Here is a 23,759-nt window from a genome sequence, read left to right on the forward strand (position 1 = left end):
ACAATTCTCTTGACTCCTGCCTAAATATAAGTTAAACTCTCTATCCGTGGCTATTATTTGTGATCAGAGGTCAACTTGTATTGGTAATTCGTAAGTAACAGTAGTCATATGCAGGAAAACAAACGGAACGTCCAACGGGACGGGCGGACGCCGTGACGTGGAAATATGCGAGATGTCCGATAACGCGCCACAGTCTGTGTAGTCAGTAAATTAAACCAGAACGCCAGAAACCTCAAATCCTCCTAGAATGCGAAGGTGTAGCTATACAACGAGCTTAAATTCTCTACTCACTAATTACCACCAAGTTGTTAGCAGTGGAAAGAGCCATCCCATACTAGCGTCTCCGGAGTGTCGGCGTCTAGTCAACTCTTTGGCTGCTGCTCGACGCAACGTTGACGCAACTGCGCAGCGACGCCATTTTCCATAGCGCTGACTAGTCGTCGATGCTCAAAAGACCCTAGTGTGGGGTGGCCTTCGAAACTGTCATTTGTTTCTCACCTGTCCCCACATTACATTATTGAAAACTACAATATTTTAGCAATAACTACTGAGAAAAATAATTCCCAGTAGTTACCACCAAGTCGCTTTAGTGGTGAGAATTTTTTCTTAGTTGTTACAAGTGATAAAAGGTGAGAAAAAAAATCAAATATCACTTCGGGAAGTCTGTGGAGACATCAGGAGGCTGTGCTTCTGGACGGAGTTAGATTGGCTAGACCTCACCTCATAACGCCAGGAATCTTTAAAAGCGTCCTCTACACAAGTGCATACACATGCTTGTAATCGTTTGCGTATGCACACGTACGTATAGCTGAAAAAAATATATCTTGAGAATGGCATATCGACCCTGCACTGACAGGTGGTAACAAAATATTCTAGTGTTCCATACGTAAATGACCAAATCTAGTTTTTATTCTAAAGTTTTTAAGGTTAAAGAAGGCTTAAAGAACACAGGATCGAAAACGATCATACATACAAATAAAATTAATCAAGTAAGTAATAAGTATACAAAATGCTTGAATCAAGATACTTTCCATATTTAAACTGCGTCCTCGTCATTACGGCAGCCAGATAGGCGAATATTTCAATGAATACATTACTGCATTATTCGCTAACTGGGTAATAAAGTCTTATCGTCCATCTGTGCAACTGCTGACAGTCTTCCGAGCTGATGTTTGAGCCCTTGAAAGGTATCTTGTTGCATTTGAGCGTTTTCACATTGTCTGATCAGACTCTAAAGAAGCAAAAAACAACTAGTGTTTTTTTTAATATTTTTATCCAGTTAATAATTTTATTGTCAATTCCACTAGACTTACCTATATCGACCTTATTTATTATTTTCCAGCTCCCGATATTTCGATGCAGTTACATGCAAATGTAACAAGATTGTTACCGGGTGCTTCAGTCGATATAAGTCTAGTGAAAGTAACCGTGAATCATTCAAAACTGTTAATAATTGTGACTTGTCCAAAATAAAACGATAATGCAAAAATAAAAGGACTGGATGCCATAAGGCATTCCCTAGCCAGCTGTCTTTCTTCAAGGGTCATCCAACATCCGATATCAGATCGGACAATATGAAAATTCTCTAACTCTGCACGAACAAAGTGTGGCAGTATCATTAAAAAGCTCAAATTTCCACGAAAATATGTTTATTGTGGCATTTCCACACTTATCACGTCACAGTGGTTCCCGAGTTAGCTTAGAAGAATTCTGGTGCGACATGAGTGGAGAAGAGCTCCCAGGTACGATTGCAGCGAGTATTATTGCCAATTAAAGCAATGGTTGATGTAACATAATAATATTCGCAGGCCCGTAATGTGAAACGGAAATGTGGACATGGGGATATTGAGGACATTACCGTCGAGTTTCCGTGGCTATGGCCAGGAAGTCACGTGTGTAATGAGCGGCGATGTCTTACCTAGATTACCTAGACGTGCCTACATTACACTTATATCTCATCAAAAACGTAAATGTGAAATTAGAGCCAAGTTTAATATTAAGAATATATGCGTCGTTGTTGACTTCGCCGGGTAAATATTTGAGATCTTAATCTAAAGTTCAAGATTTCACTTCGGTAGTTTTTACAGGCCATGTATTATACAAGCTAGGTATATGATATTTGTCTATGTTGCTTTTCTAAAATTTTGTGTATTGGTATAAAAACTAGTCAAGAAAAGTCCTGAATTTTAATAATTCCATTCCTTGTGAACTAGAACTTGGCACCCATATATGATATAGATCTAAATTTTTATGGCGGCGAGTCAACAATGACGCATATTTTTAATATTTAACTTGGCTCTCATTTCACGTTTATGTTGTAATTAATCTATCCCATTATCATTCAATTCATCATAGTTGATTTTGAAACTAAAATTCGTTTTTGCTATTACAAATTCGATAGGCGCTTAGTGTGTAAATAAAAACTGTTTTTTTTTGGAAAATATTACTAATTGTAAAAATATCATAGTTTCTTTATCTTAAGTTGGCAATCACACAATTGCCCAGCTGGATGCCAAATTTCAACTTGCTAGGTCATCTGGAAGTGGGTTAGGTTTTTGATGTTTGGTTCAGTCAGTCAGTGAGAAAAATCCCGATTGTATTGTATTGTATCTTAATAACCGTTGGAGCTATAGGTATTAATAAAATTTGGGGTCCTAGTTAGCCTTAAGGGTCTCAATAAATGCAATTTTCATATTTTTTAAATAGATTTTTAGTTACGTAAGGGTCAAATGGTTCGTATATTTGTAATATAACACACGGTCGACGCGTCGCTAGTTCTCTTCTTTTGAACTTGGCTTTGATACTTTTAAAGACACCTTGGAAAATTGTCACCATTACCGAGTTAATAAAAAAAATATGGGTAAGTGCATAACTGGTAACGTTTTGTAAGCTTTTCGACACCAGGTTGTTTTAATTCATTTATAATTGTTTTTACAATTATTGTACGTGGTTTTGCCTTCTGTTTATAAACCCCGATATTGTGTGAATTAACGATAATTGTGAGATAAAGAAGGATCAGCTAAAGGGCTCTCTAACTTTCCCAGCTTTTGCTAAAGGCTTTATCAACTGATTAGCGCTAATATGCGTTTATGAATCATGTTTTTTGACATCCGGTTATCCACGATCCTTGATCAATGCTCTAACTTTTTATGAATACGGCTGTGTACCTAAATATTATAATTTAAAAAGTAAATCATGAGATTTAGTGTATCTGGTATTTCATTCGCTGTAAAATCAAGCTTTATGCGACAGCCTGTAACCTGCAACCTCTAGTTATTTACGAGTCACTCAATGAAATATTAAACTTGTACAAACGCAGAAACTGCATAGAATTTGCTAATGGTTCCTAAGATTTATTGTTTTCAATTTGCATTATTTATTTGAGTACCATCGTCAGAATCGCTGATTATTTATAAGCCTTATTGCACCGTAATACGGTCTACTTAAGGTCAGGTTTGTTGATGGAAAACGGTAAAGGTTGCAGTGGTGTGACCCGATGGTCTTGCGTTTAATCGCTGACTTCTAAATGGCTTTTCAATACTGTAATATGATTTATTTGCTGATTTACGATGATATACTATTTTAGTATACCTAGTTGGAAAAAGAAATTTAATAACCAACTTTATATTATTAAAATTTCACTAATATTTGAAAACTACATTGCGCTGCAAAACACGTATAGTTGACGTAGGGGAGAAGCCCGCCAGGCTGACTTGGGACTGGGCAGGTCACGTCTACCGCATGCATCCGGATAGGAGGGCTAGTATAGCCACCAAGTACTGTATTTTAGAGGTGAGGTGGGGTTGCGTCGAAAGCAGGATTATTTTGAAAATGGCAAATATCGACTAAGAAGCACTTTCTACTGTAACGACAGTAAACAACATATTTACCTTGGTGAACGTAGCAGTAGCGTAAGTGTTGCTAAAATATAAAGTTCTTCTATTTTTTTATTTTAGTAGTATAGTAGTAGTAAACTCTGTATTATACAAAAACACATAGTAAAAGTAACTATAACCATTAGGAAAAACTAAGTACAAGGCGAACTGTTACTTGTCAATGCCCAGCTATGTGGTGTGCTCTTTTTTTTTTGTTATATACTACGTCGCGTCGGTGGCAAACTAGCATAAGGCCCGCTCGATGGCGAGCAGTTTCCGCAGCTTCAGAGGAGTCTCATGCACGTTGCCGACCCAAACACTCCGCACCCACGTTCCTCGTTGAGCTCTGGCAAGCTTACTCACCGGCAGGAACACAATACTATGAGTAGGGTCTAGTGCAGTGGTTCCTAACCTTTTCAGTTCTATCACCCCTAAGACTAACTAGGGATCCTGATTTTACCCCTCCTCCCAATAATCATCAATAGTTTTTCTTATAGGTCTAATCTTTGTTATTGAAATGCCAGTTTTACCCCCACGGAAGTAATTAGCCCTAGGTTAGGAACCGCTGGTCTAGTGTTATTTGGCTGCGGTTTTCTGTAAGGTGGAGGTACTTCCCCAGTTGGGCTGGGCTTTGCTCTAAATCTGAAATGTCATCCGCCGTGCTGTGCCTTACCACACAAAGCGAGATGATATTCACAATGCCCATACCTCTCTTATTATTATTTATTATTGCACCTATAACATTGCACGAGGCCATGCATTTATGGAGGAACCTGGTCTTCAATAGAAGGATGTCACGATCCTTAGCATTGAGGGAACGAAAAAAGACTTGTCGTGATGGAACCCTCGTTGCGCGAATTCAATTTGCGATTAAACATTAACAACAACAGCTACATACAACTTGAATTCGCTAATACCAAGATAAACATGCATAATGCAAGCGTTAACCACTATTAACCTCCGACACCCGGGGCCAAGCTTTTAAATCGCCATACAGTAGACGACGGGTTAAATGCGCATTATAACGTAATTACGTGAAATTGCTAGTTAGGGGATAGCCGAGACACCTGTCTTTAAATGCTACATTCGATACGCTGTAAATGACGCAAAGATATTGTTGCGTATACTACAGGTAGCACAAAATACCTATCTATAAATAGGTAGGTACTGTGAAAGTTTGAAACCTTAACAGTCTTGGTAGGTAACCTATACTCCTAGCGTAAATTTATTCGATAGCGTGACGTGATGTACGCGTTTGCGTTGTCTCATTTCGTATGGGTTTTGAGTTTCCAAAAGTCCCGCTTGGCGCACTGTTTCTAAATCCCATACAACGCAAGCGCGTATGTCACGTCACGCTATCGAATATATAAATTTACACTAGGGGTTCTGGTAACGATTATGTATTTGAATTCAGAACTATCGCCCTGCTAGATGAATAAATATCTGCAGGCGAGCATTCCGAAGGTGGCAACCATTATTAAGAGTAGTCGATGTTTGTGATCTTGCAGATTGATGAAAAAAAAAAAAACAGAAATCTGCGTTTTATTCTCCACCACAATCTAGGCGATATCCTTTTACAGTACCTAGGTGGATCAATCTTTTTAGAGTTCCGTAGCCAGAATGGCAAAAACGGATCCCATATTATAGTTTTTTTATTGTTATTCCGACTCCGACCCATCAGCCAGACGACAATAATATCATAGTTTGTTAGAAGAAACAATCGTTCTACGTTCTACTAATACGCCGCTTGCACCATCCCACTAACACGGGGTTAACCGGTTAAACCGTTAACCCAGTGTCAAATTGTACTGGTAACCATGGTAACTCCAGGTTTAGCCGTTTAACTCCGGGTTAGTGGCATGGTCAAGCGGCGCGAGGTAAACCCATAATCCTTTCCATTATTAGATAATCCAGCTTATGACTGACATAAAATGTATGCTTGCTTAATTTAAATACAGTGTTAAAAGTGACCTGGGCGACCATAACCGTGGCAACGAGTGACAATAAAAAGTTTATTCACCCACTTACATAGTTACAGATGGCAGTAGGCGAGATAGAATGCTCCTAGAACTAAAACTCGTTGGGGCAGAAAGGTTCATGAATAGCGGCTAAAACAACCGTGACACATGATTAGCAACATCACGATTCGTCACTAAAAAAGCCGTATAACGCTTCAGCAAATAAAAATAGAATTCATAAATATTTCTAACTCGATTTCACGAGTCAGCCCATCATTAGGCGATCCTTTTAAGGAATAATCGTTATTCGGTTACAAATCCTTAGTCATTAGCGCAGTAATCCGTTGGTTAACTGCAGAAACGATAATTTATAGCACAGCTACGTATAATGTTGCACAGAATACCCGCAGGGCCGGATTTGGGAGGTGAACCACTTGTCTATTCTCACTACATAAAACAAAAGTCCCCCGCCGTGTCTGTCTGTCTATATGTCTGTATGTTCACGATAAACTCAAAACCGAACGTATGTTCATGCGGTTTTTATCTATAATATCAATGTAGTGATTCTTGAAGAAGGTTTCGGTTTGTGTAATCAAATCGGTGCGAAGTCGGCGCGGGTCGCTTGATAACGATTCTGACCGAATTTTAATTTTTTCAGAAAGATATTTTTTCTACTTTACATAACACAACCGGGGTTTAAAACGGCGATTTTTCACCCCAACACACTTGAAAGGTTAATGGCCTGGTTCACAATGTTCAAGTAAGCTATTTGCCTCTTATCTGACTAATAAAGTCATCGTTGGCATTTTACAATCTTCAAATAAGCTTAACTGGTAGATAAAGTGCTAAGTTTTGTAGGAAGTTTTATTTGGCAGTTAATTTATTAGTTAATTAGCTATCCAATACTTTACTTGGATATGTGCAAAGGTCCTAAGTACGAAGATGTGTATTCACAACTAAGTTGTGTGAGTTGAATTGAATGGTGCGTGCGCAAGCGCGATAGTTACAATAGAATCCATCTATAAGCTAACATTGTACTGACATGAACAGAACAGTGTGGGGGTATCTTTACTATCGTCATATTTTCATAGAAGTTTCAAATTAATTATGAAATTTCCACACTTTGTGATTTCAAATGCCTTGCAGAGCTAGCTTGGTAGGTACATATTTAACTTTATACTGTATACTGAACTTGGTAAATATATATAAATAAATAATAATAATAATACAATAAACTGTTCACGGCCGCAGATATTTTCAATGCAAGCAGAGTAAGTTTCCAAAAACAGATACTTGAAATTCTAGCTGAGACAACTCAATATCTCTGTAGCATTACCTTATCTATATTATGTATAGTTCTTTCTTAGTGAGAGCGTTTTAGGAGGTAGGCGCACATCTATTGAACTGTATAACTTATCATTTATACTATTATTGTACTTACTTCTGCGGCGGTATCATGGTTCCATTTTTATCACTTGTCACAATGCCTGTCACTTTCGCGCTTACATACTTGTCAGAACGTGACAGGCATGGTGACAAATGATAAAGAGCCGACCATCTTAGCCCTACTGTTGTTTCTCCAATAAAGAAAATAAAATAATATGGTAACTTATTGTAACCCATATTCCGCAAATAAACAATCGTTCGTTAATTAAGTTTGATCGTCACAAATACGGCCCTGGATACCTAGCTCATTTCAATAATTACTAAACGTAGTTTCTACCTCATTATACCGGCAACTTGCAAATTGTATGGCATTCTACTTGATCAGACCCACTCGTTCGGTATTGATTAAATTTTATGTAAAATTGCTAAACATAAACATGTTGGTAAGTGCTATGAATCGTGTTGTGCCGGGTATTTTATATTGATTTGTATTGTTGTTAGAAGGTTGTTCAAGGATAATTATCAATAAGTAAGAGACATTGGCTGACCAGACCAAGTAAGAGCCTTATCACACTGGCGATTTACGGGAGAGTTGAGCGAGGCGAGTTCGTAACGATTTCGCCGCGAGCGCGTAACGATCTCGTCGCGAGCTCGAATTGAAACCTAACTGCTATGAAATGTGAAAAAAAAATGTTTAGGTGTCGATAAGTAAACAAAGCCCTACTTGTAAGTAGACTAGCTAGAACAGCAAAACTGAGCCTTATTGAATTGTAGGCTATTTCAAACTTATATTGAGACATCAAAATTATATCTAAATGATTTGTGTCGCGCATGCATTTCGCTCTTACTTGTCCGTGCATGTATTGGCACGAGCGAGACGCACCATCTTTTAAATACCATTTTGATGTCACAATATACGTTTGTATTGGCCTCCATACTTATCTAATATAATAATTGTTTCATAAGATTCCACAATCTTCAGGCAGGCATTCTTCTTTTCATATGCTCTTCGTTTCATTGGCAAAAGTAAGTGTGAAGGAACCTACTTTATGCAGTGTACTAATAATCTGAACTAACCGCCCGATTTGAAGAATGATTAGACACGTTTAAGATCTTGGAAAGATCGATAACTAAACGACATATCAAAATTGACGTTTATTTCGATTCCGCTATAAAAAAATAAAAAAAATAAAAAAATAAAAATAAAAATCATTTATTTCGGACGACACAATCCATATTTTGTTAGTTCAAATATACTTAAATTACTATGTTAGTACCTAAACTAAGATGTTGGGAGGTCCAGTGCCTAATTAATGCACTGTCCCATCTCCCTGCCACGACGGCCAGGAGACTGTGGCGGCTGTCGCGCACCCTTCGGAGCGTCGCGGCGCAGCGCTTGCGCATCGTCGCGTGGAAACCGTCCACATGCGCGTCGGCGAACATGCCCGACGCACTGCAGTATCGCGGCAGCCGCAACAGTACCCTGAACGCGTCATTGTACTGTACACGCATGGCATTCATAGAACGCTGCGTGTATCTCGTCCACAGGCTGCAGGCGTACAGCGAAGTACAATACGCTCGAAAAAGTGTTATTTTAACTTGCGCTGTACACCTGCTGAACCTACGGGCGACCATATTAGCCCTAATAGCTAATGCCCTACGCTCGCGTTCGATGTCCGCGTCGTCACGCATATCGTCGGTGACCAAGTACCCAAGATACTTAAAGGAATAAACCCTCCTCAGTTGTACGCCATTCAAGCGAATGGGTGGGACGTATGATGGGCACTTGCTCCCCGCCTTAAAAACCATGTACTCACTTTTCGCGACATTATATCGTAAGTTATGTTTTGGGCATAAGACTCGCACTTCTCAATTAGTATTCTTATACCACCGATCGATGGGCTCAACAGTACCATGTCATCGGCATAACTTATATTATTAAAGCACACCCTATCTATATGACAACCAACATGAGTACTGCTGAGCTCACCGATCAGGGCATCCATATACAAATTGAACAGCTTGGGTGAGGTCAACCCCCCCTGCCTCATATGATCCCAATAAAATCTATGTACGATATTTCTAACGTCAAAGTGACATTGGTTGCTCGAATCGAGCTGCATCTGCCAATTATATGACATACAAACGATATCTAAAAGATAATTTATCTAAACCAGAACTTATCGTTATCGTATCTCATTTTTCGCATCGGGCCGTAGAAACATTTTTACTTCAAAATGTTATCGCATTACCCCAAGCTTCTGCGAAGCTCTTTCTAATGCTAAAAAATACGAAGTGTATGTTGTATATCATTAGGCGCCGGATGCGTGCGCGGCGCGGAGCGGGCGTTTGCGTAATTGCGCCGCCGCGTGCGCAGCCCTGTGTGTCGCTTGCCGAGTAGTCCGAGCACTTGCCTCGGGTATACCAGTATAGCTGGGACCTCGGGATGTGTAATAGTATAGGCTACTTACTATATTAGGTATAAATATTGCGTCGAATGAAGGTCCAATCATTTGTATAGGGAGTAGATGTCAGATTAGTAGATTTTTTTAAAAGTTTTGTACATTCATTTATTTAGCGCCACTTGCACCATTCCACTAACCCGGGGTTAACCGGTTAAACCTACACTTACCATGGTTACCAGTACAATTTGACACTGGGTTAGGGGTTTAACCGGTTAACCCCGGGTTAGTGGGATAGTGCAAGTGGCGCTTAGAAATGTAACAGGTATGGGAATTGTGGATGTCTTCTCGCTTTCTGTGGTAGGGTACAGCACAGCGGATGTCATTCCAGATCTAGAGCAGAGCCCAACTGGGGAAGTACCTGCACCTTACAGAAAACCGCAGCCAAATAACACTAGACCCAGTAGGGTAGGGTATAGGGGCTATGAGTACATAGTGTTGTGTTCCTGCCGGTGAGTAAGGATGCTAGAGCTCAACGAGGGGGGGAGGGCAACGCGCATGCTACTCCTCGGGAGTTGCAGGCGTATGCCTGTTTGCCACCGACGTAGTATAAAAAAAAATATTAATAATAAAAATACGGAAAAACAAATTCCTTCAATCCTTTTCTAGGCCCAACCACAAGAGACTGAACTGTCATAGGGATCATCATTCGGCACGAAAAGGTACCTATAGCTTTGCTTCTGAAGCAGGAGTACCCAAACTTTTTTGAGTCTCACTACGCTCCACATTAAGGATAATTAAAATTTGTTCGGAGTAATTAACATTCCACAAAAAACATTTCCTGTGAAGTGTTGACAACACTTACGTGCGTGGCGTGTCAGTTTTTACACTCAAAATGTATTAGAGCTCGTAGTTGGTGTAGCCGCCGTGCAGGTCAGAATGACGACGACTCGAATAAAACTTCGATTCTTAGTGAAGTGTTATAATTTTCCATTACTGGTTACAGGGGTTTAATTGCCAAAACTGTTAAATGTAGAAAGTGGTTGGTTGTTGATAGTATGGAAGATGATGAGAAGAGTGATCTTGTAATATCTGATCAGTACAAAAGGTGGTATTTAGGTGCTTCTAATTGGCTGCAATACAGAATATGTGGAGCGCTCCTATTGGTGCTTTTGAAAAGCCTCCGAATACTAGCCGAGCCCGACGGTTGCGTTTAGCTACTGCATTGGGAATATTTTTATATATTAATAAGTTGCATTCGCAACAGTAGGTACCAACTCTTTATGTCTAACTTTACAAGCTCTATCTCTACAAAGCCAGCATCTTGGTCAAACAGTACGGTTTGTCACAATTTTAAAGACCTGTATTACTAGTGTTGACCTGTGTTACATGTGACTGCAGCTAAAATGGAATAGGTATACGAAACGTTACCACAAAAAAATGCTACCACGTCAGGATCTAATGTTGGCATGCTTACTGTTTGATGTAATAAACACTCAGACTCCAAGCTATCTGTACAAAAAACTGGTTTGGTCAACAAACAGAAGCTGTCACTCGGTTAGAGCCCCGCGTATTCTGATGCTACAGCCTCAAAAATACCGTGCTGCTGCCTTTAGGGGAAGTTTTAGGTATCGGGCCACCAAATGTTGGAACAACATACCTCCACCAATAAGAATATTAAAAAGTAAGCCTCAATTTAAAATTAAATTACGCCAATACCTATTAGAAACCCAAAAACGAAGTGCCTAAAACTTAAGCCCACCTGACCACACCATTACCTGCCGTTACCTATCCACTTGCGCTCACATCTTATAAATTAATAAGTATAATAACTACGTGTCATATTTTCTTGCAAATATTTACAGTACCTACATACTTACAGTACAAATATATGTAATATGCATATATATTTATACATATAAGTACATTGACTAGCGCTGCAAGAGCAATTCCTAGCTGAGCAACTTTTCAAATCTCGAATTTTTGAAGCTATGTTTCTGTCGCGCTGCGGTGGGCGGGAGCCGGAGCTATCTAAGTGTGAGTGCGCGCACACAGACGCGAGACTCGTGCGCTCGCTCATTGCGCGCCGTTCCGTCGACATCGCCCGCGAGCCGGACGGATTTTATTCTGCGCTGCCCGACGCAAGTTGTTTTTGTTGTTACGACGTAATATTGTTTTTCATTTTTATATTATACTGTATCTATTACACCCTAATACCAAACACCCTATCACCTGTACTAAATGTATTTTACACCTATGATGACGAAATAATAAATGATTGATTGATATTAATTACCATATAGGTAAAAACTGCAAAAAAGAATGATGTCTCAGCTTCGGTTGTCGTCGTACAGTCAAGTGCAAAAATATGTATCGAAAGAATGGTCTCATAAATATGGTACTACGCTCTTATTTTATTACACTGGAATAAGATGCTATGGGACATATTTTTGAGTAAGATGTATACACCCATATTTTTACACTTGACTGTACCTATCCGTATCAGTAAGTTGGGAGTAATCATGGTGTGATGTGAATTTTTTTAAGTAGGTATAATATATACCTATGGTTAAACTACAATCTATTTAACTTGTAGTACGATGGGGCTAAACTTGGGCCGCCTTATTGAAGAACGTATCGCAATGACAATCTGGGTAAAGTATGTTGGGATAATGCCGGACAATTTTGGGACCAATTGAGAGAACTCGTGAAAAAATGTTTTTTCGAGATCTCAACACGTGACAGATTCTTGAAGTACGTAGCGAATCGTTAAATAATAACCGTAGATTCGGCCTGAATTTTGGTAATCTTCAATATAGAACGGTTTTAGTTTTGTACCTGTGTAAAGATGAGACATACTTTTTTTTAGGGTAACGAGTGTTTTGCCATCAAGGGAACATTGGATGGTGAAAAAAAGTTGCTTCTAATGGAAAGAGAATAAGGTATCACAAAGAAATAGGTCCGGTGTCTACCCTTTTGTATCCGATCTTAACCCTGATACAAAAATTGGTAAAATTGTGGCTCTCAAACTTTGATACCTATGTCATAAGGCAATTTGATAAGTAAACAATGTGCTAAGAAACCTCTTATTGTAAGGTTTACCCGAAGTAATAAAAAAAACCACTAAAATAATAGATACGTTGTACAAGTTTTGACAATTTAAGATTTCGTGAACTGTACAGGTTTAGGGAAAGTGTAAAATGTATTGTTTATTGAATGGAATGTACTGGAAGATATTAAGTACTTAAGTAGGAGGGACAAAAATCAAAATAAAAAATAATCGTGCCCAGTCATTTTTAATGAAGGTCGCAAAAAAAATAAGAATCAAACTTAGAAATCAAAAAGACTAAGTAGTTCTTTAAAAAGGTCAAGGTCACTGAGAGCCCATCTTGAAGTATGGAAAATAATTTAAATTGCGATTTTGTTGGTTTAATTTTGCAATTATGTATATATATTATATATATATATATATATATATAGTTGATATACAATCTTTTTTTTTGATAAAATGTAAGGATCGTATGTAAAGAGTAAAGTAAATATATAGGAAAAGAGAGCCCTCATGAAGCATTTTAAGGAAACTAATTTCGAAGCCCTATCTCTATTTTGTATCCGAAACTAGCAATGTATGTATGCGTGCAGATCTACATATGCATCCGTATGTGTAGGTACATTATTGCGAAAAATTGCTCTTTTGCTATCTATTTTACTCGATTTTGTTATAAATTTCAACATGTATCATCATCCCTATACAATATAAAATACTCTTTATTGCACACCTCAATAAAAAAAAAATACAAAAGAAAACATACACATAAGCACAGGTAAACAACATGCGGTCTTATCGTTGAAAGGCAACCTTTGGGTTACGGAAATTAAAAAAATTACATTGTCAGTAACCGTCGCGCTGGTAGTGGTACTGGATAAAAATAATGGTACGAAAGTGTGATCAAGAAAACAATAAATGTGATAATTAAGGTCAGTAGGTAAATTGAAAAAATTTAAAGTCTGATAATCACTGCTGTTTTTTAAATAGGTAAAGATCTGATTGTTTCTGGTCCGATCTTTACCTGGAAGGGTCAAGATCGGATATCGGTCTGCAGCAGTGCTAGGTCTGTTAACACAATTACAAAAACAAACACAGTTTCATCACAATACGCAAAATAAATTACAGAGCGAAGATCGGATAGAAGGAAGAATTCGCGAAATTTACCTTGCTCTCTGTGATTGCACATAGCACAAGCCCGACTCCCTGAGCGACGCGGGGACACTGACAGTCGAGGCGCAATGAAATGGCGTCTTACACAATGTTGCCAACATTAAAAAATAAAGCCAAATTAGGGGGAAATGAATGTCCTACGTTCTTCACCCGCATCCGGTATTTAGCCAACATACCTTAATCGTTGAACCGCCGCATTTCAAAATGGCCCTTATTTTGATATCGGCTAGCCGTAATGTAATACGGCGGATTATACAATACGACTGCGATACTTATATATAAATCCCCTCGTCAATGTAATTTCATTAAATTTGCTATCTAGTGGCAAACATCAAAGTAGTTATCTTTTACTTGTGACGCACAAGTGTGAGCAATGTAAAATACTATATTTCTAAAAAAAATTGCCTACTACGTAATAAAAGAAAATGTGATTATTAAATTATAATACGAAAGGTGGTCAAATCGCAAAATGCTGTCGTTTTATTTAAAATAATGAAATAATTAGACCAGTTCCGAAAGTACCGGGAAATCCCGGTTCTTTAAAACAGTACCGGTTCTGCAATCCCTAATAAGGATGTTATGCCCATCACTATTCCTTCTGTGTACGTATATTTAGAAACTGTCTCCGCCTCCAATTCGTGCGATAAGGACAACTGCAGCTCGGACCGAAATTCACTCGCAAAAAACTCAAAAATCGAGGTTTCGCTCTCGACTGTTTCCTCCTCCAAAACGCAACTAATCATTATGAAATTTTGGAAATTGCAAGAGGAAGAAATAATCTATGCCGCTATGTTTTGATTTTTTGGATATTTTTTGTCATATTTGTATACTGTGCCTTTTTTTACAGCCAATTCAATTTAGCCGTTTTTGCGATTTTCGAGGCGCTGTATCTTTCTTCAAAATAAAATAATCCAAAAAAGCAAAACATAGCGGCACAGATATTGATGATATTGATCTTATTTGAAAAAATCACTGCTCTAGGTTAAAAATCCAGGGAGGAATCAGTCGAGAGCGTTTGTATGGAAAAATCGCAACTAGGAATTCCTCTTAAGGTTCTGACGGAAGATCAGCGCTGTGGTCTCCGCAGCATTTATGCTGAGTCAGCGCCTATTCTTTACCACAACACATGACCCTCTACTAATATCTCTACTAATCTAAAAATAAGACACGTAATACATTGTTATTGATATTAGTGTCAAATTGTATGTTACTTTTTCTTTGTCTATTGTCAATTTTATTTTTCTCTTGTTATTTGTTTGTGTCACAAAGCATGTAAGTTGTGGTTGAATAAAGATTTTATCTATCTATCAAATAAGTGCGGAAAATCGGAAATTCACGACGAGCGGTGACAAATTAAAACACGACGGAGTGAGTGTTTAAAATCGACACGAGCTGGGAATTACCTATTTCGCACATGTATTACATAATGTACGCATTATGCCATACATAATGTATTAACACAAATTGAAAATGCGCTCCGGCGCGGCACCACTCCAGCCGGTCGGTGGGAAATGAATCACAATACGGCTGCCATAAATTTAATTAGCAATCTTGAGGCCTTTTTCGAGGGATTGTATTGATTCGAATCCTGAGTTTTTGTCTTTCACTTGAAAGAAAAAAAATCAACAAAAAAGGTCTATTACAAATAATGCACAAAAGCTAAAAATATGAAAATTGCTTCCATAACTCGACAATATCGTATGTATCCATTACTTTTTTTTAAACGTACAAAAAATTAAATGTATAAACACAATATCCGCACTCCCGGGCACGCACTTCGATCTCGCTCACGCTTACGCTCAAAAAGAGTGCGAGAAGAACATGAACTTACTGGGCATTAAGAATTTGGATAGATTTCTCTAAGACTTTCATCATACGAAATGAGTACAAGGTTTTAACATGCCGATAAGGATAAAGTACGAAAATAAACCTTTTAAGTTTATATTATGAAATCCATAGGAAAGTTGCTTAACCTTAAAGGATGACTCACGCTAGAACAGCCCGGGTCTGGGCCTAGGCAACTGACACTTCGTTTTCTATGATATGGATGCTTCGGCCCGGACTCGGGCCATTCTAAGGTGAGACATCCTTTACTCATATAAAAAATATTTTTGACCCATTTATGCTAGCCCACCTGAGGCGAGCACTCGCCTACTCTCGAACAGCAACAAGAACACAGCTTCTAACTTATTTGGTGTGAAATGAGAACAATTTGACTCGCTGAAGATTTATGAGTTAAGATAATGACTCTAGGTAGCGGGCAAATTGTTTTACGATGTGTTTGAGCTGATCCGATTTTGTTTTTTTACTTGATTGTGGGTAATTTTGATTGAAAGGGTCGTGTTTTTGATTTTATTTGTGGCAAGAAATTAATAGGATCCCTTTATTATTATATTTTTTATGCGTTTTTCTAAGTAGAAATGATTTCCATAGATTGTGTTTTGACGGTTAGGTATTGAGTTTAGTTTTTACCTATTATAGATTTTATCCCAAGCCCTCTCGCGCATTGAGAGGAGGCCTGTGCCCAGCAGTGGCACGTATATAGGCTGAATTATTATTATATTACTTATATTATAGATTTTATAACAACTTTAATAATGAGATGACTAGAAACTTTGTGGGGGCAAAACATACTACTGAGCATACATACTTTCTGAGAAATTATAACCCTGTCTGCAGGTGTAAGTATTTATAATGATTATTATACTTACACCTCGCAGAAGTAAGGTGTAACTTTAATTCATTCCAACCCCAAAATCGGGGCTTTTATTTCGGTTTTATAGAAATGTATGATCCGATTATTCCGATAAAATGTCAATGTTTTCGTATTATTTAAATATTTTATGGGATTTTGATGTTGGTTTAATTATAAGATGTTCTATAAATGTGACCTCCATGTTATCCTCGCGTACGGCTAAGCGTTGAATCATGTATACTCGGAATAACAGGCCAATTCAAGTTTTAGTTATTCGATTTGTTTCAGATATGATACTTATCTCTCAGTGTCAAAAGTGACATTTCTTCAACCAAAAACGTCATTTTTGACACGGACAGATCAGTATCATGTCGGAGAAGGATCGAATAATTAAAGCTCGAATTGGCCTGTAAGTTGTTTACGAGTTCAAACTTCCAAGTAACTGGACTGCTGGCAATGCATTCTTTCAAACGTAATAACTGATAATGATATCTATAAAATGACAGCTCTAATGACAGTAAACTAGGGCTTCAATTTTTTAACGACCAATGGAAGAATGTGGCTCGGTGTGATGGGCAAAGTAGCCTATTTACTAAATATAGATTACTGGGAGATAAGTTAAGACATAAACCAATGATTACGTGCAACCTCGAGATACGATTGCATGTACCAAAGACGAATAGGTAGTAAGGATTGTAGATCTGTATACAAAATCATGTAGCTCATTATTGTTGATAAAACCTTTGGGAGGCCTCAGTACCATATATTTTGCACGCTTTTTGTCATCTGCTCGACTCCGTAACGCTATCAGAGTTTTCATAAAACGTATCTAAGAACAGCTAGAAACTCTGCTTTCAAATAAAAATAACGGCATCCAAATCGCTTCAGCCGTTTAAAAGCTACGATGTCGCAGACAGATACACATATTACTTGACACCCTTTTTTTGCGTCGGGGGTTAAAATGGACGCCGAGCTCAAAATCAAAAGATGCACTTACTTGGGATTGTGCGAGCGCACATAAGGTTAAATAAATGAAGAAAAGAAGCCTTTAGTTTAGGACTTAGCCTTTAATAACTATGTATTACATAGTATAAAAATTGTATAGAAAATGGATCGCGGCCGCGTGTGTTCGGTCCGGCGACCTGTGGCGAAATAGAAAGAGCGTCGGCTGCGCCGGTAGCTGGTGGCGGCTTGGCGGGGTTCCTCACCCTCACGCTCGTCTGATGACGTTGTGCGCAGCGGCGCGGACATGCTGGGGGCCCTTGAAAGCCCTGCTTTCAAGAATCATGAAGAAGGCATATACGGTTCAGAGCCCGTCTGACAACTCCTCGCACGGTATCAATATCTGCGACTCGTGGTACTCCGTCTGAGCCAGTATGAAGCTTCAGCACTCTGCCCAGACGCCATAACATTGGGGGTTGATTTTCCTCTTTAATAAGGACTAGGTCTCCCTGCTGCAGATCCCTGGCGCGCGTTCTCCATTTGGAACGTTGCTGCAGCTCCATGACGTACTCGGACTGCCAGCGCTGCCAGAAGTGCTGCCTTATCTGCTCCAGCCGATTGAAGCGGTCCAAGTTGCGAATGTTGGCTTCCGTCAGGTCCGGGGCCGGAAGCGACGTCAGTGGCCTGCCAAGGAGAAAGTGCCCGGGTGTGAGCGCTGCGTAGTCTTTGGGAGAGGAGGAAAGGGGGCAGAGAGGACGACTGTTAAGGACAGCCTCAATTTGAGCAAATAAAGTCGAAAGCTCCTCAAATGTGAGGTGCGTGTTCCCTAAAATGCGCTTAATATGAAATTTTGCTGATTTAATGCCAGCCTCTACATAACCGTTAAAATTAGGAGCGTAAGCCGGGGAGAATTTAAATTCAATGTTATGATCACCTGCAAACTCTAATATAGGGCCAGAATTTTGTTTGAAAAAGGTATTAATCTCCTTGGCAGCGGCAACAAAGTTTTTGCCGTTGTCACAGTAGATTTCTTTTGGCTTACCCCTACGTGAAATGAAGCGGCGCAGGGACAATATGAAGGCGTCCTTAGAAAGTTCACTCACTGCCTCCAAATGTACACATTTAAATCTAAGACATATGAAAAGACATAAATAACATTTTGTTATCTTACAGCCACGGCCTCGCCGATCAGTGATCATAAATGGACCTGCAAAATCGACAGCTATAGTAGAAAATGGGAAGCCGGGCGTGACACGTTGTGATGGCAAATTGCCCATTATATTGGACATTGTTCGGCCATATTGCCGAATACAAATGACACATTTGCGAGCCGTGCGTCGTGCTAAGTCCCTACCCCCAATGGGCCAGAACTGCTCACGCACGGATGCCAACATGAGTTGAGGTCCCGCATGTAAGAGGCGTTTGTGTTCGTAAGTGAAAATTAGTTTTGTGAGTGTGTGTTTGGAACAAAGAAGTATGGGATGTTTTACAGAAAAGTCATATCTGGATTTACCTAGTCTGCCCCCTACTCTCAGGATCCCCTGAGAGTCAACAAATGGAGCTAATGAAATGAGACGTGATTTAGGGCTTAGTTTTTTGTTATTTACAAGTGTAGGTAAATCTACAGGGAATGATTGTTGTTGTGACAGCTTCACCAAAACAGTTAAGGCATTTTCAAGTTCTATTGCACTTAGCGGGCCCTTCAAACATTGCTTTTTGCATTTGATATTGATGAAGCGTAATACATAGGCAATAATCCTTTTAAATTTACTTAATTGCGAGTACTTATGGAAATCTATGAGAACGTCCCCTTTGTGTTCCACATTAGTCAAAAATGAAGGGTTCGCTGTTTTAAATTCAGGTAAATCATGGGTCACATAGTTAGTATTAAGAACTGGCCAATTTTCCTCGGGTTCTAGAAGAAAGGATGGGCCATGCCACCACAACTGTTGAGACTGTACATGCTGAGGGTCGATCCCGCGAGATGCAAGATCGGCAGGATTCAGAGCTGTGGGGACATGGCGCCACGCCGAGCTCCCGGTGAGCTCTTGAATAGCTGCGACACGGTTCGCGACATACGTTTTTAATTTTGAGGGACATGTATTAATCCATGCTAATACTACACTGGAATCGGACCAGTAAGTACAGCGTGCTATAGGCTTGCGAGACGCTTTGCTTACCGTCGAAGCAAGGCGACTGGCAAGAAGCGCCGCAGCAAGTTCCAATCTCGGTGTAGTCGCAGAACGCGTCGAAGTCACGCGTGATTTAGAGCAAAGCAAATTTACAGTTTGTTTGCCCGAGGGAAAGGTGGCTTTGATGTACATACAAGCGCCATACGCAGCTTGCGAGGCGTCAGAGAAGGAATGAAGTTCAATAAATGAAGGTGAGTCACTGTTATCAAATATGTTCCTGGGCACAGTAAGAAGCTTCAGGTATTTTATGTTATCTATGAAGTGTGCCCAGGCTCGCTGAATTTCAGGGGGCACTTGAGTATCCCAATCCAATTTAAGAGACCAAAGTTTCTGTAAGAGAATTTTGGGTTTGACAGTACACAAGGTCAAAAGGCCCAAAGGGTCGAATATCTTAAATGTCGTGGACAAAATAGACCGTTTAGTTACTTTATCAGGTGAAGCACTACTATCGTCAATATTAAAATGAAGTGTGTCTTGCGTAGGATTCCATAATAATCCTAGCGTATGAAGTGATTGACTCAATACAAGACTGTCATTTTGTATATTTTCTAATTCAGAATTAATCAGAAGTTGAGAGTTTGACCTATATTTTCGCAAGTTAAAGCAACCCCGAGACAGCGAATTAGATACGGCTTGTTTAATATTAAGTAAGTCAGACTCTTCATCAGCTCCGGTAAGTAAATCATCACAATAGAAGTCGTTTTGGATTATCGTTTTGATAGATGAATCAGCTGACTCCTCACCGAGCTGCCACAAGCATCTGGCTGCCAAGAAACTGGCACTAGAGAAACCGTAAGTCACAGTATTAAGTCTAAGCGTTTTAATAGGAAGAGATTCATTTTCACGCCAAAGAATCAACTGAAGGTCGCGATCTAGCTCGTTCATAACGATTTGTCTGTATTGCTTTTCTATATCACCTGACAAAACGTACCTATAGTGACGAAATCTCAATAAAATGTTGAACAAAGAATCTTGTATATTTGGCCCCACAATTTGAAGGTCGTTTATAGAGTAACCTGACTTCGTGCGCATGGACGCGTCATATACTACGCGCAATTTAGTAGATTCACTCGAGCTCTTTAACACAGAGTGGTGGGGCACAAAAAATGAGGTGTGAGGCCTTTCTACGATAGAGTCAGAAAGATGCCCAAGATCGCGGTATTCCTGCAAGAAATCAGAGTACATTTTCTTATGTTCCAGGTTTTGGTTAAGACGTTTTTCTAAGCTAAGAAGGCGCTTTTTTGCAAGGAAGTAAGAGTCGCCTAAACAGTCAGGCGTGTCAATAAGGGGCAATCTAACACAAAATTGACCATTTTCTAATCGAGTTGTGTTCTGAATAAAGTGCGATTCACTTTCGGTTAAAATAGGTTTAGATTCATGATGCTTGGGAAAGTCTTCGTACTCCCAGAACTTTTGAAGCTGTGAGTTTAGGTCAGTGTCGCTCTGTGTGGCCACAAAATTGCACGAAATCGTTTTATTTAGAGGCTTGCCCTTAGTTGGCATGCGGCCTCCTATTAGCCAACCTAACTCGGAGTTGTAAAGAGTGGGAAGATTGTTCCCTAGAGGGCGCTTCTCTGTGCCGATGATGGCCCAGAAAACTTCAGCACCCAATAAGACGTCAATTTGTGAAGGCTGATTAAATGTTGGATCTGCTAATTTGATTGATGATGGTATATTAAGATGGTTCACAGAAATGAAGTTCTCAGGAAGACGTTGAGTTATACGAGGAAGTACTACAAAGTCGAGATCGCAAACGAATGTACTCTGCCTTGATTTTATAAGAGCAGAGCAGCGTTCTGGAATGATGTTAATAGGGATGTCCATGACGGCCGTGATGTTGTCATTAGAACGATGAGAAGTCAGCTGAAGACGCTGTCTTAAGTCATTAGTCATCATACAGCTCATACTACCATTGTCAATCAGTGCCCTCACTGTAACTACTTTATTCGTCTGCGGGTTAACAATATTTATTATTGCAGTACATAGCAAAACCGCAGACGAGGATACTGCTGACATAACAATTGAAGAAGAGGAAGAGCTCTCAGCACCACCGTTGTTGTCACCAGAAGGGCTAACAGAAGCTGGCGATGTGGGTGTGTTAGTGGTGTGTTTGTGTAGGCATGTGTTATGACGCCTCTTACATACGCGACATCCTCCCAGTCGACAGCGCGCCGTGTCGTGGTCGGGGCGCAAGCAGTTGAAGCAGAGCTTGAGCTTTGCAGCCTGGGCCCACTTTTCGTCGGTCGTCAGACTGCTGAAGACCTTGCAATCGAAGATACGATGCTTCCCCTGGCACACGACGCACGGCCGCGGTGTCTTTTCAATAGCTGAAATGGCAAATGATTTACTTTGAGGCATTTCTGATTTTAATTGAGGCTTAACTTGTTTATCCCTTTTTGATCTATACAAAGTTTCCAAAACATCAGCTCGAGATTTCAAAAATTTTTTGAATTCATCTAATGAGGGTAATTCGACTAAATTATTGCGATATTCTTCCCATTTTGTACGAGTAGCTTGGTCCAACTTCGTTGTTAACATATGTATGATGATGGTGTCCCACTGATCAGTAGGCTGGCCGAGCGTCTTTAACGCCCGCAAGTTTTTGGTCACATGATCACTAAGATACCTAAGTGCCTTATCGGATTCGCGCTGCAAAGGTTCGATGCTAAATAAAGAATTAAGATGATTAGTAATAAGTTGACGATTATTATTATATCATTCGCACAAAAGGCCCCTTCCTCCGGAATAATTATCAGCTGATACTTCTAAATTTGAAATGACGCGCGCTGCTTCTCCTTCAAGGTATGATGTTAAGTAGTGAAACTTATGTATAGCCTTAATTCGGTCATTTTTATGAATAAGAGACTCGTAGGTGTCGCGGAATTCAAGCCATTTAAAGAAGGTGCCATCGAATTTATGTATTTGAATTAATGGCAATTTAAAACCCAAAGAGTCGTGATCATGACAGCGGTGTGAGTTGGAATTTGATGATGAATCTTGATCGGCGTCATGAAAGGTCTCCTTAGGTTTACATACCTCAATGATAGATTGGGCTGTCGCTATGGCAAGATGAAGACTTTCCTCAATACTGTCCCTTTCGGCAAGTTCATCCGCGAGGTTGCCTTCATTCAGGACCTCTATACGAGTTTGCATGACCTCAAATCTGTTACTAAGGTCTAAGAATTTATTCAACTTTAAAGTTAATTCATTGATTTGAATAGAAGTCAATGCGGCATCTCTGTCAAAATTATCCAAAAACCGAGTAAATTTGGTTATCTGTCCCTTTATAGAACTCCGTTTGACCTTTAGAACGTCTAAGGATTCCGTCGTTAAATGCGGTATCGTAAGGGACAGTGGTGAAGCCGATTTAGTGTCTTTCGACATGTTCTAAATGTAATTATATACGTCAAACAATAAAAATATGCAATCAATGAAGTAACTTATATTACGGCAATAAAATAAGTAAACAAGTTGAACAAATTACCGTTAAAATATTAAGATAACTAAAATTGCAAAAACGGCTTACGCTCCTTATTGTTATCGCGCTGTGGAATGCGGCCGACTAGGATACGGCGGAGCACTGCGCCGGTTGCGCACGCGCTGGATGCACTTCAGAGCCTCGACGCGGGTTCGTTCCCGGGGCAGTAAATTACTGAAATGCGTATAAATAAAATATTGACTATGCGAGCGTAAGCATGAAGTGAAGTGCGAAGCAGGGATTTGTGCAATTGAAATAAGGGAAAATAAGACGTAAGGCTTTATTTTATGCTTTATAATTAAAGGGGCATGAAAAGGTATGCTAGAAGACGGTGTATAATTGGCAGGCAGACAGTAGGTATTTAGATAAGACGTATAAGGAGAATATTTGCGCAAAATAAATAAATGGGCAAGCAGATCACTACGTAGGATGCAATAAATCGGTATTAAATTGTCGGATGCTGTAAGAGAATACAGATTAATCACGATGTAGCTACTTTTCAAAGAAGAGCTGCCATTAAGCACATGTGGCGGTGCAAACCGCTTAAGAAGCAAAGTAGCGTTTTATGCAAAGAAAAACAATTGACAAGATGCGTTTATAGGATTATATTAC

At 39.5% G+C, this 23,759-nt stretch overlaps 1 protein-coding gene across 1 annotated transcript; it reads right to left on the bottom strand.

The window, feature by feature from the left end:
* Window positions 1-17,582: 17,582 nt before the first annotated feature.
* Window positions 17,583-21,529, bottom strand: LOC133534012 (uncharacterized). Its single transcript, XM_061873103.1, has one exon. It carries the CDS (start codon window positions 21,491-21,493, stop codon window positions 17,813-17,815), a length of 3,681 nt encoding a protein of 1,226 aa, XP_061729087.1. The 5' UTR covers window positions 21,494-21,529; the 3' UTR covers window positions 17,583-17,812.
* Between the last annotated feature and the right edge of the window lie 2,230 nt (window positions 21,530-23,759).

Source organism: Cydia pomonella, unplaced genomic scaffold (genome assembly GCF_033807575.1).
Source record: "Cydia pomonella isolate Wapato2018A unplaced genomic scaffold, ilCydPomo1 PGA_scaffold_33, whole genome shotgun sequence".
Classification (NCBI taxonomy): domain Eukaryota; kingdom Metazoa; phylum Arthropoda; class Insecta; order Lepidoptera; family Tortricidae; genus Cydia; species Cydia pomonella.